The 18,770-nt window shown below is 36.4% G+C and overlaps 1 protein-coding gene across 8 annotated transcripts in view; it reads right to left on the bottom strand.

Annotated features, from left to right (window-relative positions):
- The window catches only part of HGF (hepatocyte growth factor), a 64,161-nt gene that overhangs the window by 20,345 nt on the left and 25,046 nt on the right, over window positions 1-18,770 (bottom strand). For all 8 annotated transcript variants that reach the window (XR_011804840.1, XR_011804848.1, XM_038165743.2 and 5 more), the window contains exons 7-9: window positions 14,885-15,003; window positions 2,488-2,662; window positions 432-559 (exon numbers count right to left, since the gene is read on the bottom strand). Coding sequence is in view for 6 of the 8 variants with exons in the window: in XM_038165743.2 (XP_038021671.1) it covers window positions 432-559; window positions 2,488-2,662; window positions 14,885-15,003 (422 nt within the window). In the remaining 2 variants the exon portion in view is untranslated. The remainder of the gene's footprint in view (window positions 1-431; window positions 560-2,487; window positions 2,663-14,884; window positions 15,004-18,770) is intronic.

Raw genomic sequence — 18,770 nt, 5'->3', positions numbered from 1 at the left:
TGTATGTTTGTTTGTTTCAGTTTAAGCCCTTTTAGTCAAGGGGATATATGAATAATAGACCACATTTGGTGGCCTCATTTGCAGTTATAGAAAGACTGTAAACCAAGAAATTGCAGGAAATAACTCAGTTTTGGGAAAGGCCTTTCAAATTAAGAAAGGTAGCGGAGTGGAGATTCACCTTGTCTAAAAATCAGACCCCATAGTAAACCTTTACTACAGCTTTTCTTGCTGGAATTAACACATGAACTGAGAAATGAATCTCATTTACACCATGATGAATCCCAAGTATGCAAATAACACAAAAACAGAACTACACAGGTGTAATGCAGATGTACTGAGATCGATATCTTCAGTTTTCATGCCTGCCTATGTGCTATTTGGAAGAGTACAGCATTCACTTAAAGTCACGTTATCACCTTTCTTTCTGTTACCTTGTTCATTTGATACATCACACTTAGGAATCTGGGAGCAATAACCAATCCGGATGTTTGGGTCAGTAGTAAAACACCAGGGTGATTCAGATCCATCTGGATTTCGGCAGTAGTTCTCCCTCAAATCCCTATAAAAATAAATATATTAGCTCACAGCAGGGAACACCTAAAACCACTGATGCATTCTATTGCTTTTTATTATGAATAAGTAATAATATAGGCTCCTTAAGGTCTATGTGTTACTGATCATTGTCAAGTGCAGGGAGGTGAGGAGCCAGTAAGAATACAGTGTCCAGAAAATACTGTAATTGTAATGAGAATATGGTTATGGGAATTCGTTTTTAGTGGACTCGTGTTTTGACTGGCTATAAGATCTCATTTGAAGATTAATAATATTCTCGATATAGTTTATTTTTATTCAGGATTCTCCATCAAAATTTGCATGCAAGCTGACATTGGATACACCTGCAATCCATTACAAGTGCTTTTAAATACAAACATTACCACAGTGCTTAAAATTCCCTGTACTTGAGTGGTTCTGCTGAGCTTAGAGAAACAAAGTCCTAAAGATTGTCAGTGATTCATTTAAGAAACTGAATCTTGGAATATGAAAAAATGTATGTCGAAATTCTATACAGCTGTTACATTTAAAATAAAAGTTGGCCACAAGGGAACATTTTAAATGTGTCTTGCAGCTTGAATTAAATAGTCAAGCCTCTTCAATGTAACTTTTATTTTCCCATCTCCTGACAGTTGTTGCCATGTACTGTGCAATGCTGTATTTCACTACATTTTTCCATCTGCAGCACTTACTGATAATAGACTATGGAAAGAAGTGTCCTAGTGCTGTAATTCTTACTCTGCGTTTTGAACATTCATACAAGTGTTTTTATTGATTTAACTCAAGATACTGGCCTAAACAACACTCTACACTACTAGGGAAATTCTAAAAACCTTTGTGGGTTTTAACCTTTAGGGCCTAATCCTGCAGCAGTGTTGTATAGGTACAGCACGAAATGATTTAAGCAATGATTAATTGTCTGAGAAACACCTGTGGGTTTGGGCTCAAGCACTAATTTATGGGTAAATTCAAGATTCAATTCAAGGTTTAGTGTCAGTCCTATTTTCTAATAGAATGATTATTGTCATATTTTCAGTAGAAGTGTTACTGTTCTCAATATTTGTTTTGCTTAAACAAACTATTGGTAAAGAGTAAATCTGAGTTGAAACTGGAATCTTTTCTTTACTTTGCAAGATCCACACTATTGAATCCCAGCAGAAGTCCAGACTGATATTTAGCTGTCAATAAAGATATTTCATGTAAACTGAGCTTTAAGTCCATGCTGGTTGGCTTGGTTTTCTCTACACTCATTAGAAAAAGGACTGAATGAGTGTGATCAAGGTAACTTCTTAAAATAAGTAGATAATTCATATGCTAGAAATGTATCTCACTTTTTGGTAACTGTTCAGAAAGTTTAGATGGTCCTTCAGGTAAAATCAGGCTTATTCGTGTAAATACATTTAGTTAGGAGACAGAAAAATGATTAAAATCACAGAAAATAAAAGAAGTATCATCAAATCTTATAAATGCCAAGTATTGCCAGTGAGATTATATTTAGGTAGCATTTAGGGCACATTAAGTTAAATTCAGTAACCAAGCTGCAAACAAGTACTTATCTCCATAAAAGAAAAACAATAGTAATGTATGAGCACTGCTGGGATTCTGGTCCCACCCTGGGAAACACCCATACACTTAATAATCAATTAAACACAAGCTTGATGATAATGTTTATTAAAAACAAATAAACAAACAAAACTACATTTTCAGACAAATGCATTTAGAAACTACAGTTTCACACAAATTCATTTAGAAACAGTATTTTGGTATAGGAAGAATTGATTTTCCCATATTCAAAAGATTTCTAGCAAGCAAAGTAAATTCATCCCACTGCAGTGAGGGACAGGGATTCCACAGCCTACTTTGGTGGCATGAAGTTTAAAAACAACAAGAACTGGTCTTTGCCTACAGCAGTAACACCTGCCTATGTCTACTCACTTGCACTTGAAGTTCTCAGGAGTGATGTTGTGCTGGTGAGGAAACTGAGAGTCCCACCTTTGGCACTGGATCCCACTCCATATGGTGTTGACTGTGCCGCGGTAGCCCTCACCCTGCCCCTGGATGCACGTTGTTGTCTCAGCCACTGCCTCCGTGCTGTTCATGATACCTGTGTCTGCAGAAGAGGTGCTGTTTTATTTTCTTAGGACTGAGACTGGTTCAAGGTGTTAGGCTTGTACTCTGCATTGCAGGTCAATTTGTGGGAACTGGAGTTCTTTGGTGATATTGCCACTCTTACATGCCTTTTACAGAATAATTATCTACTCTTCCCATTGCATGGATATCCACCTGCAGGCCAAGACTCTAAAAACTGTGTACCACCTAAGAGCTTTTCTTAGATAGTTTATATAACCATTTATAGGCATTATAGCCATTTATATAACATTGAAAGTCAATTTTCTTAGTTATTGTTTCCAATTAAGCAAATATTTTCTCATTTGCTTAGCTTTGCACACAGAGTGACCACCCATGTGTGCACTGCTAAACATGTTAAAATATGTTTGCAGGATGAGAAGAAACTGTTTTTCTCCATAGAATTCCCAGAATATCAAATTGCAGTTAAAAAAAAAAAAAATCTTATTGTAAAGTAATGTGCTAAATCCTCCCCAAAGCTTCTCTTTTTATATCTGATATACTTAGAGAAAAAAAAAAAAAAAAAAAAAGAGAGAGAGAGAGAGGAAGAGAAAAAATAAAGCCTTGTTTTTAGAAATCAAATATCATTATTCTCTAAAGAGAGACAAATGTCTTAAAGACCAAGAAATTCATCAGACTAAAGATCTTTTACAGATGGTGATATAGTCTGAATTCATCCTAGTCTGGACCATCTTTAACTAAATTCAGAAAAACGGTTTCTGAAATGACTTATTCACATAACTTGAAAGTCTCTTATGCAATTTTCATAATTAGAAATTAATGGCACACATATTACATCAGATATATACAAAGTAGTACAAAACTAAATATACTACAGTAAAACAGTGCAACTATAATGTCCCCTAAAGCTTCCAACACAATATTTTTTTTAAGTAACTGTCCATCTGTTGGTAATTGCTGTTGTTCACAAGACTACATTTATTAATTATCCTAAAAGTATTGTTGTCAGCAGTAAGTATGTTAATAAAGTTTTCAAGTTACTTTTCTGCAAATAGTCCAGTGATTATAACAATATTCATGTGTTTTACTCATAATATATTTCATGCTTGGTACTTTAGCCAGTTCTGTGAACTTGTGGAGAATATGGTTCTCAAGGAAGCCAAATGTCATAACAGATGGGTTTGGTTGATTTGCTGTCTAATCTCTATGTTAAAGATCACTTTTCTGTCAGATGATAACATCAAGTTCTGAAGTTCAATTATACATTTCTTCATGCTGGAGAAAAATTCCCCTTTTCTCTTCGTCTGGTTGATGTTTTTACATCAGAGTTTCATGGTCAAATTAATTTCCTGTCCTTCCATCCCAAGGCAATTTGTCTGCAAAAGTTGTCCCATTTCAATGGGATTATGAATTCTAAATTCATTCCAGAATGAAAAAGACCTTACTTCTGGAAGTTTCTGGAAGTTTCTGGAAGCTGATAAATTCACTCTTTTTGATGGGGTCATCAAAAAGACTTGTAGCTATTAACTATATTTTTAATAATTATTATTAATTTTATACATAATTGGACAACAACTACAAAAAGACAAAATTGTACATTTAATAGAAATACACAGCTACATTTTTCAGCTTTCCACCATTACTAACATACAAAAACAAGTTGAAAGCATATTCCAAGAGAGCTCTTGAACTGATTAGATTAAAGATCACTACACCACACTCAAATACATATTTGTCCTTTGAAAAATATATGAAAAGATATAAGAAATATATGAAAATATAAAAGATCTATAAATATAAATAAATATAAATTTAAGCATACAGAAGACATCCTGGATGCATAATATTTCCAAAGTAAATTAATAAATTGCAACTATCCAACTCTAGCAAAAAAGACTTGTAGTATTACTATTACCAGTAATTATGCATAAATATTCAACTTAATACAAATTAATCTTATACAAAATAAGCTCTATAGAAAGACCTGACATACTCATGAAGTTAATATTTCAATTGTAATTTTATAATTCATTATAGTAACACATCAACTCCTTACCCATGATATGGAAAAAGTAATTAGATTGTTTTTTACATATTTTTGTTCTTGTTGTTTTTTTTTTTTAATCACATGCCTGAAATGAAAAAAATAAAATAAAATAAAATAAAATAAAATAAAATAAAATAAAATAAAATAAAATAAAATAAAATAAAATAAAATAACACACCAATTGATTTTAGAAAGCTCACGGTTTTTTTTTGTGAAGAATTCCTTCTTATATACATAAAGGTACAAAGCTCATCACCAAACTTTTCACTACATGCCCTGACAGTGAACTCTATCTGTAGATCATATATTACATTAATTTGATTGTGTTAAAATGTTCTCATTAAAGGAACTTCTAACCAAATTTTCCCTTATGAATACTTACGCAGCCAAGTCACTGCTGGAAAGCCTTACATAATGATGGCTAAGAGAAATTACTTCAGAATCGGCAAATGAGATTTAACAAAGCAAATGCAGTGTCCTGCACCTGGGAAGGAACAACTGCATGTAACACTACAGGCTGGGGAACGACCTGCTGGAGAGGAGCTCTGCGGAGAAGGACTCGAGGGTCCTGGCGGACAACAGTTTGGCCATGAGCCAGCACTATGCCCTGGTGGCCAAGAAGGCCAATGGCATCCGGGTGTGCATAAAAAGGAGCGTGGCCAGCAGGTCAAGGGACAAGACCCTCCCTCTCTACTCTGCCCTGGTCAGGCCTCACCTGGAGTACTGTGTCCAGTTCCGGGTGCCCCAGTACAAAAAAAAAGACAGGGATCTCCTGGAAAGAGTCCAGCAGCAAGCCACAAAGACGATACGGGGCCTGGAGCATCTCCCGTGTGAGGAAAGGCTGAGAGACCTGGGTCTGTTCAGCCTTGAGAAAAGAAGACTGATCTTGATTACACTGATCTTATCAATGTTTATAAATACCTGTATTGTGGGAGACAAGGGGATATGGCCAACCTCTTTTCAGTAGTGTGTGGGGACAGGGCAAGGGGCAATGGCCCCAAAGTGGAGCACATGAAGTTCCACAACAATATGAGAAAGAACTTCTTCATGATGAGGGTGACAGAGCACTGGAACAGGCTGCCTGGGAAGGTTGTGGAGTCTTTTTCTCTGGACATATTCAAGACCCATCTGGATGCCTATCTGGGCAACTTTCTCTAGGGAACCCGCTTTGGCAGGGGGGTTGGACCAGATGATCTCTCAAGGTCCCTTCCAACCCTACAATTCTGTGATTTTGTGATTAGCTACTGCCACTGTGGCATCTCTCAATGAGAATTCTAGTGTTAAAAGGATCATTACAATATTTTAATTTGAATTAATAAAGCAATCCTATCATTCCAAAATGTTTACAGACCTCTCCCCAAATTCATCTTACTGTACCTACATTTCTTACAAATGCCTAGTTATCAAACATGAAAAATTAGACTTAAAAATGTTACTGAAATATAACTCTAAAATTTAATTCTGAAATTCTCAGGGCTCATGCCCTCAGAAACAACCTCTCCTAGTCCAGATCTTTAGTCTCAGAAAGCTCAGAAATTATCCTAAAAAGTTCAACAAATTCAGCTGGCTATTACCACAAAGAGGAATGATGGGAATGATCTTTGTTCATGGACACAAACAGTGGCGTGCTTTAGGAGCAATGACTGCCTTAGTGCGCATTACAAAGGTGTTCTGTAGAACATAAGGCAGCTGCCAAACTTTAAGAAATGCCTCGGTTGTCTAAGTCTACAACTTATAGTCGCCTATATAAACAGTCATCTATATTGTCATCTTCACTCAGTAGTGGTCTTGTCCTTGAGGTGAATTACTCCTGTAACCCACACAACCAAGTATAATAATTCCAAGCATACATACCAGGTATGCAGAGTAGTGATGACAGAGAGCCCTGCTTCTGAGAGCACACTCAGCAATTCTCTTAGAAGATTGACACAGGAAAATGCCAAAATCAGTAAGGAATCCCATCTTCATCCTAGGAATTCCTCTAAAGTATAAATAAAGACCTGCAAATCTGAGGGCTTGTTTCAGGGAGAAAACTATTATGAATTAAGTTAGAAAATGAATTTAAGTTCAATAAGCTATCCTCACTATCTAGGCAGGTACTTTAATTTCATGTTAGAAGTACCTTTTTGGTTCCAGTTCAGCCTTCCAAACTGAGAAAAAAAAATACTTTTAAAGGAAGATCACACATACAAAAAATCATCTTAAAAAAGACTGCTATTTATGATTAATTGATTGCTGCTTCTTATTGCTGTAGAAAACTTAATTATGAACAGAATAATGTTAATTTTCAGCAGCATTTTGCTACTTTTGAACTTTGATTTTTAAATTCTGTAAGACTCAAGTTAGCTGTGTAATTCAGATACCTGCTTAAGGATTTCCTGTTAGTAGTATTTTTACTTTCACATGTTCATGCTGAGGTCTCCAACCAAAATATAATAATGTAAAAGTATCCTTTTTCCATAAAGCCTTCCTTATCTTGATATCTCAAATCAAATAACTATTAATAATGGACAGCTCATGTATTTAAAGATGCTTGAATAAAGAGATGAAACACTATCCAGAGCTTCATGTGTAAAGCCACAGACAGTCTTCTCAGTACTGGTTCTCACAGTAATGCCAGCATGAGGGAATCAGCAGGGGCCTTGAGTCATTCTACAGCTGAAGCAACCAGCCAGAGTACTATTTCTGTCTTTAACCCCCATAATCAAGAAGTAAATCCTGCACAAATTAGGTCAATAGATAAACTCCTACAAACTTAAAAGAAGGCAGGGATTTTGCTGGACTAATACTTTTCTTTCATGGTAATACTATCTCAGTATTTTTGGACAAGATGTGGTTTGAAAAGAAACATAGTTCTAAATGATATAATTGGGGGAAAAAAATATACAATTGCTTATCCTGTTGCAGTATTTTCTTAGTGCTTCACTCAACAATAGGAAAATGTATTTCATTTATAAAGAAAGGTCATAAAAGATAGATTTCAAAAGAGGTGATTAAACCAATGAGGAAATAGTTTTGAACACAAGATCCTCATTAAACATAATCAATGCCATTCTGCACGTCAATAAGAAACTCCATTGACTTTCAGGGTATGAGCTACATGCTTAGTTACATGTCTTCCAGGCATCCCTACCTCAGGCTATTCAATATATAGTGCTGGGCAATACCAGTGTGGCAGTTCTTTACTTTCCATGTTTCTTTCAGTGCAAATACTCATATATTCATGTATGTGTGACATATTTTTTTCACAGTTTAGAAAACATGAAAGAAAAAACAAAACAGAAAACAAAACAAAACAAAACAAAACAAAAAACACTGATCCTGAAAGAGAAAGGGTTTAGTCTGGTTTTGTGTTGTTTCAGTGAGAACACGAGAAAGTGAAGAAATAAATTAGACCCAAGCTGAAGAATCACAGTACTGAAGAATATGTTGTCACCTAACCTTTCTGGGTTGTTACAATATCTACAACTAAGCTTTAAATACAAACAGTTTTGGTTTTAATCCATTTAAAATCTTGATCTGGATTCAGATTTTCACAGTTAAATCTTCTCTGCAGGTTCAGAGGAGCTTTTAAATCTCACTTTCAAAACTCTCATAGAAATAACTAAAAGAATCTGAGATAGACTCTCATTGAGGAAAGATAGAATAAAGCAATGGAATATGCAATGAATGCTACAGTTCTGTTATGTTTCCATGTAAAGCAAGGTGGAAGGTAATACTTTATCTACTAAACACCAGTCTCTTCTCACTCACTCTTTTCCATAAACATCTTTATCTTACATAAATATTATGTTTAAATTGAGTGGCACATTTATTTGTTTACATACTGTGATTGAACAAATAACTCTTTTATCAGAACTTCACATTCAAATGGGCAGTTTAAATACCTGTTTAAAAAATGAGTAATTTAATATTGTTGATATTTTTTTTTTTGGCCTTCCCAAAAGTTGTAGATACACTGCAATGTTTAATTTTACACCTAGAGTCTCACTTTGCTGTTTCATTACTTGCTTTCCATCAAACTCAGGCTGTTATTGAATTATCTCAGGGAATTTAGGTCTCCAGTCACCCATGCCTATTGCCTAGGAGCAAAGACTAAATCCATAATAAAATCAGCTGGGTTGATTGGAAATCAGATAAGCAGCAACTAAACACTGTCCTTAACATAATATTTACATGTATCTCTGCATCTTTCAAATGACTGACAAATGTAGCTTCCTCATTTGTGGGCCTTAGCACCTTTCTGTTTTACAGTTCATCCATAGAAATATATATTATTTTTTTAAAAAACAAACAAACAAACAAACAAACATTAGCTACCCACTCCTTTCTTCCCTGTAGTCCACATCCTCATTCATGTCAAAATAATAGCCATTTTCTTTTTTCATATTTGCTGTCATTGCTTCCATTTCTCCACGTCCTATGCTTCTTATTGCTATTATAGTTGTCTTTTTATCCTCTCTTCTAACTAAAAATTGTCTCAAGCCAAAACCACAGACACATATGTGAGCAACTTCAAACCAATCCTGGGGTCCCTGAAGGCTTAATCCAGATCCAATTTTTGCAGCTTGAGCCATCTCTAATCCCTAATTGATCCTGTCATCTCTTTCTCACAGCCCTGGCTGTAAGCCACCATGTTTAATGCTGCCTTCTGTGCTTGGAAATAGAGTTACAATGCCCTCCTGTCTCTTCAGTCTTAAAAACATATTTATTTTATGAATGCTTCCTTCCACTGACTTTTTTTTGCCCAAAATTGTGTATATGAGCTGTTGTCAGCATTTTGGCTATAGAGCGTACTAGCACTCATGACATGTAGCTAAACCCACAAGCAGCATGCTGCCTTGTGGTCACTCCCCCGAAGAGAGGACACCTACGTTTTTGTACATTGTCCAAGGCCTTGGATTTGCAGAACACTTTTTTTTAATTAGTATTTCTTGTAAAATATATAAACAGTCCTCAACATAGGAATTAAAAACCTGTGTGAGAATCCAAACCACAAAGCTATAAAGACATATAACTCATGATGTTCTCTTTTTAGTGTACTGAAATTGCACACAGACACAGTTTCAGAAAATGGAGCTGCCACTGAAACCCAGAATGGTCTAGTGTTTTGGGCTCCCTGCTAGGTGGTGGGAAAACAGTTTTTCTATGGGTCTCAAGAAAGACAGAAAACTCAAAATGGGGCACTGATATTTTGCCTTGACTTTCCAGTCACCAAGCTGCTGGTATAATTGTAATATCTGCAATTAATTCCTTCTTTTGTTTATAAAAGCAGTGGGCAGCACTGCTTCTTGTGTAGAGGGCAATGCCATAAGCCTATGCTAAACATCCTTCAAAAATATCAACACTTTTGAGATCATTACTTCTGTACTCCTCCTCATATAAATTTATTCAGTAGTTTCCAAAGATCTAGTTCTCTGCAGTGAAAATACTGCAGTATTAACTGAAGTAAAATTGCATGTGAAATTTCCACTGATCTTAATATACTTTCTAACTGAAGATCAAAGAAAGAAATTACATTTAATGTTATGAACTTATGCCCAGAGATGAGACAAAAAGTTTTCATCACGACATTAAAATCATTACATTGTTGATTTATATTTTTCATTTAAATTTGGTGATGCTGGTATTGGAATTACATTTTCTTCAGAACTATGATATAATTGATTTATGCAGAAAAACGTAACATTACAGTAGTTTGCTCTCCCACCCAATGATTTTATAAAACATAGTTCAAGCTGTAAATACTAAGAGCTACATGGACTGTAAGCTTGCGTGACCAGCAAAACCAGATGTGAATCCTCAGAACACTGACACATCAGCTCAGGAAATGCCAAAGGATAAAGGTTTATAAAAGTTGCGTTTTTGAAACAGTCAGCTGTAACTTAGGAATATTTTTATTTTCGTAATAAAATCACTTCTACCACAGGAAAAGAATAAATCTATTAGACTGCATATGATTCATGTATTATCTAATATTTAGAGAAATGTGGGAAACTCAGCTTTGTTAAAAGAAAAATAACTGTTTAATGAAAGACAATTCAGTTACAGAGTTAAACAAGATTGCATTTATAATGTAAAAAGACTGAATGTAAATGTTCAGAGAATCAAAAACTATAGATATGATTTCATGAATTAGTATTGTAGTTCACAGGCAAGATTTTCAAGATGGATGGATTTAATGGGTGCCTGATACAAAACAAGTATTGGTGTCCTGTTCATTTTCCTCAGTCTCTGTAGAGTCTGATTACTGACATTATCCAAAGTGGCAAATTATTACTTTTCCACAATGGAATAATTTTAACTAATTTGTACTGGATTTACAATGATTTATGAAAGTGCAGAATAAATTCACTTACTGCCTGCCCTGCCTGCCAGGGAGTACATTAAGAGTATTCATACTCAACCCTTGCATTTCAGGCAGTTGACTGACTGACAAGAAGTGGCTGACACTCCAAGACATTGCACTGTCCCAAACCAAGAGCAAGCAAGGAGACAATACTCTGAATGATGGATTGTGGAAGTACAAGACAAGGTATAATTTGGTTTGTTAAGAATTCCAGAGTAAAGACAGAGAATCCCTTGTTTCCACTTTTAGTTAGCCACTGCTCACTGCTTATGCCAGAGCCATTCCCTTCTCTCTCTGTCCCCCCAGTGTATACATATAGGCTGATGTACTGAATGCCTTCTTTGCCTCAGTCTTTACCAGCAAGAGTGGCTTTCAGGAATCCCAGGTCCCAGAGACCAGGCTGAGTGGCTGGAGCAAGGAAGATGTACCCTTAGAGGAAAATGATCAGGTCAGGGAATACTTGCACAAACTGTACATTCGGAAGTCCATGTGCCCTGATGAGATGAATCCACAAGCACCGAGTGAGCTGGCAGATGTGATTGTGAGACCATTTTCTATAGTTTTTTTGTCAACTGGGTAAAGTGCTTGAAGACTGGTGAAAAGCAAATGTCACTCATCTTTAAAAATGGCAAGAAAGAGGACCCAGGGAACTACATGCTGATCAGCCTCACCCCAATCCCTGGAAAGATGTTGAAACAGCTAATCCTGAAAACCATTTCCAAGCACATGATGGAGAAGAAAATCATTATCGCTCAGCATGGATTGACCAAGAAGAAGTCCTGTCTGACCAACCTGGTAAGCTTCAGTTGAAATCACCAGTCTGATGGATATGGGTAGTGCAGTGGATATCGTCTTCTTGAACTTCAGTAAGGTCTTTGACACTGTCCCCCCTAAGATGCTCATAGAAAAGCTGTTGAAGTATGGGCTGGATGAGCAGACAGTGAAGTGAATTTAGTACTGGATGACCAGCAGGACCCAGAGTATCAGTGGTGCAAAGCCTAGCTGGAGGCCAGTAACAAGTGGAGTATCTCAGGGGTCAAAAAAAGGGTTTAGTCCTGTTTGACATCTTCATTAATGGTCTCGACGATGGAGCAAAGTACAGTAAATTCACAGATGACATGAAACTGGAGGAGTGTCTGACTCACCAAAGGGCTGTGCAGACATACAAAGGGACCCTGGCAAGCTGCAGGGGTGGGGTGACAAGAATCTCATAAAGTTCAACAAGAAGTGTGGAGTTCTACACCTGGAAAGGAGCAACTCCAGGCACCAGGATATGCTGTAGGCCACAGAACTTTCAGCTTTCTGTCCATCCTAGTAGACACCAAGTTGAGTCAGTAATGTGTCAGTAATGTGCCAGTAATAAGCAAGGTATCACCAGCAAGTCAAGAGAGATGATCATTCCCCTCCATTTAGCATTGGTGAGGCCACACCTGGATTACTGTGTCAATTTCTGGGCCCCCAATACAAGAGAGACCTGGACATACCAGAAAAGGTCCAACAGAGGGTCCAACATGATGATCAAAGGCTGGAGCACCTCTCCTGCGAGGAGAAGCTGAGATAGCTGGGACTATTCAGCCTGGAGAAGAGAAGGCTCAAGGGGGATCTTATTGATGTTTATAAACACCCAAAGGGAGGATGCAATTAAGACATAGATAGCCTCTTTTAAGTGGTGCTCAGTGACAGAACAAGAGTAATGGGTAGAACGTGGCACACAGGAGGTTCCGTCTAAACATCAGGAAGCACTTCTGTACTGCCATGAACAAGTGGAACGGGTTGCCCAGAGAAGTTGTAGAGTCTCCCATCTTGAAGACTTTAAAATCTGTCTAGACACAGTTCTGAGTGACCAGCTCGTGATGTACCTGGCTGAGCAAGGTAATGGCCAGATGACCTCCTGAAGTGCCTTCCAACATCAGCCATTCTGTGATTCTTTGATATATAAATATGTATACAAAATTAAAGAAAACAAAACAAAACAAAATAAAACAACAGGATTGCATTGTGAAAACATGCTTTTGTATAAGGTCCACCACTGTCACTTTTTTGTCTAGATTTGAGACACACTCATAGCTGTTTATCTTGATTTAAGCAAATAATAATAATAATAGAGATGCCTGAAAATCAAAGAAAACAATTAATAAATTTTCTTTTTTTTTTTTTTGAAAACTAAATTCAGTTCCAGATGAGCTTAAAATGTTCTTTTTAATAGAATCTAGTCTCTTCTTCTATCTTTCTCCTAAGAGCTAAATAAATTTTACAATGACAGAAGCCTACTGAAGTGACACTTAGAGCTAGATGAAAAGCAGAATGTCTACTTCTGAGGATTTTTTTTTTTCCTTAACACTTAATTTTGGTCAAAAATTGAGCAGAACAACAATGGAACTTGTAGTTTCTCAAACTCTGTAGATTTAAGAGAAACTGACTTTCTTATGAGCAAACAGGACACTGCTCACTGGGAAACTTCCCCTTGCCTCTTCTTTGCAGAAAATCAAAAACCACTGTTTTCCCTTTCCTGTCTATATTCCTGGCGGCTCTGCCACAAGGCTGGAATGTATGAAACTGTCAGGCTTTTACAGTTGGGATTCTGTCAGAGTCATGTCTTGTTTTCAGAAGTTGCCTCTACTCCCAATAATTTTTCAATGCCACATTTTCAGTAAAGTGAAAAACTCCCTGAGTATTATGAGACAGTCTTTAATACTTTGCTAACACATTGATTATGTCACAGGATGGCAATTCTTTTAGGAAAAAAAAGAAAAAAAAAAAAAGTATCCTAGATCTGACAATGGGAAGTATTGCGGGTAGGATAGGAGACTATCACCTGTAGACCCCACATCTCGTTTGCTGTATAAATTGCAACCTGTGAATGAGGCAAGGAATTTCAGAGATGCAAATCTTGATTTCCTCACAGAAGCTTGTCCCTACAAAACTTATTTCTAGCAGCTACCTCAGCTCCAACATTCCCATAAAACTCTAGACAAATTACTTCACTGCAGTTTTCAAGAGGGGTCCAATATCTTATATTCCTCCTTGTCCTTGTACTGCTCAGTTAAGACACCTAATTATCAGTAGAATAAAGCTGGCACAGATATCACAAAGTCATCAGAATCTGGACTTTGAACATAGAATGTGTCCCACAATGATAAAGTCTATAAAATACTAATATAAAGCATCTCAAAGTGTGCATCCAATATTTGCATATCTTAATATCACTTTGATTCGATCCCCTGTCTGTAAAGTGAAGATAACAAAAGCCACCATTTCATAGTTGCAGAATGAAACTAAATTAATTGCCTGTGGAGTACTTTGATACCAGAGGGATGAATATCACAAAGAAACCCATGGGAAATAAATAATCCTGTCTTCAACACAAGGCTGAATAGTGTGCAGGAAGCAAGGCCTAGAACTGCAGAATGTACAAGAGGAAAATAAAGCAAAGAAGATTTGCTGATAGAGCACTGAGTAGGGAAGGAGGACTACTCAAAATTGTTATACATGCATCTACCCTCAAACTGTAATGCAGAAGCCCAACATGGTCAAACTAATATTTCACATGAGATCTTCATGCTGACATTGCCTGATTTTGTTAGTCCTTGATTTTACTACTTTTTCATAGCTCCCTGTATATAATATATGCACATATATGTATATTCCAGTGCTAAGTAACACACATTTTTTTTTTTTATTTCCTATCCAAATTAAATACAATGTCATTATAAGAACTCCTCATTGAAAGCTATGTTTTAAGTCAGCAAAGTACAATGAATGAACTGTCTATGGTCCTATATTGCTTGAACTATCTGCGTCCAGATTTTGAAAAGGAAAAGGAAGTAATAATTTTTGCTTGAACTCACCACACGTTTTAATTGCACAGAATTCCCAGGGGGTGTTAGGGTCAAGAGTGTAGCACCATGGTCTCAGCTTGCCATCAGGATTGCGGCAGTAATTATCATCAAAGCCCTTGTCAGGATATCTGCAAACCACAACGAGAAACGTGTCAAGCAAGCCTTCCTGGCAATACTACACAGGATTGTATAAGGTACATAAAGGACTGGCTTCAGCAGAGGCAAACAAGAACCAGTTACTATTAACCTCTGGTCTGATCCTGTGAGATGGATCAGATACTCTTTAACACTATTAACAAGTTAATAAAACAAAATCACTTTCCAAGCGTGCAACAGAATCAGGCCTCCGCAGAGGCAGAAGCAGAATTCCCTGCTGTGCTAATGCAAAGGCTACCGGATGGGGTAACTGCTAATTGCTAAACTCTTGCTCTTGTGTCTGTCAACTGATGACCAGACTCTAAAGCCACTCATTTTTTTTCTGAAATAGCCCAATTAAGTGTGGATTATATAAACACTGCCTGGCAGACCAGACTCATTAAGAAAACAGGTTTTTCAGTACAGCAGCCCTGCGTTAAACTGGAAGCTATTTTCAATAGCTCTGTTACTAATGATAGCTCCATTTTCGTAACAGAGCTAGTTCTAGGTCATGCCCTCATTTCAAGCATTGAGGAAAAAAAGGAGGAAAATAAGGAATTAACTTCCGTCTCACTTTATCTCATTAGGATTTAAAACTATTGTACCATTTAATTATTTCCACGTTCCTGCTGCCACTACTGAGCTGTCAGGCTGAGATTCAAGATAAGGAGGCTCATTTGTATAAAAGTCCCATACAAACATCAATGAACTTAAAGAGAAGGAGATAAATGAAAAAAAAAAGACTTGTTTGTAAAAGAAACCAAAAGTAGATTTGCCCCTGAGGAAAACATGAAATATATGTAAGAGAACAAAGAACTTAACTACCTAGGAACCTGAACCCATTTACAACTGCAAGCAGATGTGTTTCACACAGGCATTGGAAAATATGATTTGCAAGCATTTGTTTTTGCTAGGATGTTTTTTCTATCAAACAATTACCCTAATGTTGACTCATACATTTGCAACATGATCTCCCACTCCTTTGGCTAAATCAGACTCCTTCATCTATGCAAGGGACAGCAACAGGATTCAAGTAGAATTCAAAAGAAAACCAAGTAAATATCTCACAAAAATGAAAATTTAAAGGAAGCTGAAGATGTAATAGTTTCAGATCTAACAGCAGCACCTCATTTTTTGCCAGGAAGAAGAGAAACTGTAAAGGAACATATTGAGTCCAAGGATTTCAGAAGCAAACAGTTAATAGGATAACAGTGTAGCTGAAAACATGATGGCTTTGGGCACCTGTTAAGTGCAGTGATGAAGTTTGATGTCAGCAGTGTATGCTCCAAGCAACATAGCAGTTTGTGTTACCACAGTGAGTCCAAGAATGGCAAGGTCCCTGCAGTCATAGCTCCCTAAAGCCACTCAGGAAAATAGGGTAAGTAAAGAATCCACTTTATAGAAGAATGTGTTCATGGCATTGAACACTCCATCCTTCCTAGCATTGTTGGTATGTCAAAATGGTATCAGTAAGTAGCTGAAACTTAAGAATAGATATAATAGTTCTTCAGGGCTCTAGCTTTGACCATCATTGTCAGACAGTGCTGTTAATGAACTGTATCTTTCCACCTACTGTATCTACTTAGAGAAGGGTACAAAGATATTTCCAGAACCCAGAGCCTTTCCAGGCACCAGTTCTTCCCACAACATTCTTAGGCCCATTTCTGGCATCTTTTATATTTAGCAAGCAACAGTTCTTCAGTTCCTATAGAAAGGGCAAACTAACACCTTTAAGATACAAATATAAGAGATCAGATATACAATGAGGCTTCAAACTATTCCACGCATTTCCACAACACAAGATTCCCTGAGAGCTATTCCCTTTCACCTACAGATTTGTTCTTCCTGTAATTCACTTGGGCACAGATCACTTGCTCACACCCAACAAAGACCCCAAGGTTTCCAAGATCTTTGAGAACCTTTGAAACAGCAGTAGCTGTACTTTCCTGCTGAAACTGAAATGAAGCATAAAGATATACATCTGGTGTCAAATCAAGACTTTTTTCTCGGTTTCTAAGAAAAAAAAAAAAACACATAAGATGTTAGATGAAGAGATATTTATTCTCTTTAAAGAGACAGATGCTGATGTCTAGCTCTGCTGTGACTAAACTGATACTTAGTGTCTGAAACTGTTGCTTTACCAATATTTCTTTTCCTTTTTTTTTTTTTTATAAATTTTAAAAGGCATGCAGTACTGAAAACTTATTTTTGTATAATACAAATTTTCATAACAGAGATATGAACCAGAATATGTTAATAAAAGAATACCTACATCTACGAAACCCATATATTGCACTTCAACCCCACATTACTTTATGCAATAAGCACCTATTTCCATGACATATTTGTTTCTGAGCAGAAAATAAAAGAGGAGAGAACTGCTGCTTCTCAATGCTTTTCAATGTCTGTCTAAGCCATTATCCTCAGTGGTCTATATTCCACATTGAGACATAATCCTGCCTAACATGTGGGAGTTTGAGCTTCTGCATCCACTAAAGGCTAAAAATGGGTCATCCAGGAGTTGTTTGGGGGAGTTCCTACTGCTAGCTTCAATCACATCTAACAGGTATTAAGAATTCTCTTCAGTAATTCTTCTGAAGGGAATAAATCTGGAACAATTCACTGAGGTGACAAAAAGGAAAAGTGACATGTATTCACCCTGAGATGAAAGCAGGTAGATTATGGAGCACTTGAAAAGATTATTAGTTTTAGCTCTCTTTCTTCATCATTGCAATTGATGCATCCATAAATGCAAATAAGTTAAAATCTTTCCAGCTATACTAGTCCTTCTTGGTTTCCAGGTTATTCACATTACTCGTAGATAATATAGAACAAGCCCCTGAAGAGACTGCTGTATTTTACTTGATCATTTGTTCCAGACTTCCTCCCTTATTTACAACTTAAATGTTCATTAAAATGTGAATAAGATAAAATAATAAATTAAAATAAAATAAAGAGTTAAGATAAAGTGTAATTGTCACTACCTTTAGTGATCATTTCATAAAGTTAATTAACATCAGTCTTAGAAATATCCTGGAGTTTACAGTTGCGAAAGCATTAACAGATTTGTTTGATCTACACGGATTGCTTTTCAATTGCTTTTTTTTTTTTTTTTTTTAAGGAAAGAAAATAAAAAGAAACAGTCTGAACATGAACATGATCAGGAAGATATTTTCAGTGGGAAATGTTTAAGTAGGAAAGTGATCACTAGTGAGACAGCAGCTAGTCTGAAAAGTCGTTTTGTAAACAAACCAAAACTAACAGAAGAATAGTTTCCTTCTGACAGAAAAAAATTGCTATTGTTTGTACCCAGAAGTTCTATAAATGACTCATTCCTAAGGAAAAAAAAAAAAATCTTTCTGTGACTTAGCCTAGAATGCACAACAAGTGCATGGCAAAACTCAGAAACAGATTATCTTCAGTCCCAGACTGCTAATACAAAATATTTATTGTAGCAGAGCCATGGGAGACCCTGTGATTATTCATGAAGCAGATCATCTGAGCTAAGAGGGAAAAAAGTTTATATCACATAAACTCAAAAATTGCAGACACTTAATGTTTTACTGAAAATAAATAGATAAATAAATAAATCAGACTAAAATCTACTAGTACTGTATTTCAGAGTATAAAAATTAGGCTATATTTAATGGAACACTTTAAAATATATGAAGATACTTTCAGTGAAAGATCTCAGACATTCTGAGATTGTTGATTCTTGCAGTCTTTCTCCAGCAGCTGAAGGTTATTCAATCCATTTTAA

This window comes from Anas platyrhynchos, chromosome 1, assembly GCF_047663525.1.
Source record: "Anas platyrhynchos isolate ZD024472 breed Pekin duck chromosome 1, IASCAAS_PekinDuck_T2T, whole genome shotgun sequence".
Classification (NCBI taxonomy): Eukaryota; Metazoa; Chordata; class Aves; order Anseriformes; family Anatidae; genus Anas; species Anas platyrhynchos.
The sequence above is the reverse complement of the archived record's forward strand: the minus strand, read 5'-3'. Positions and strand labels throughout refer to the sequence as shown.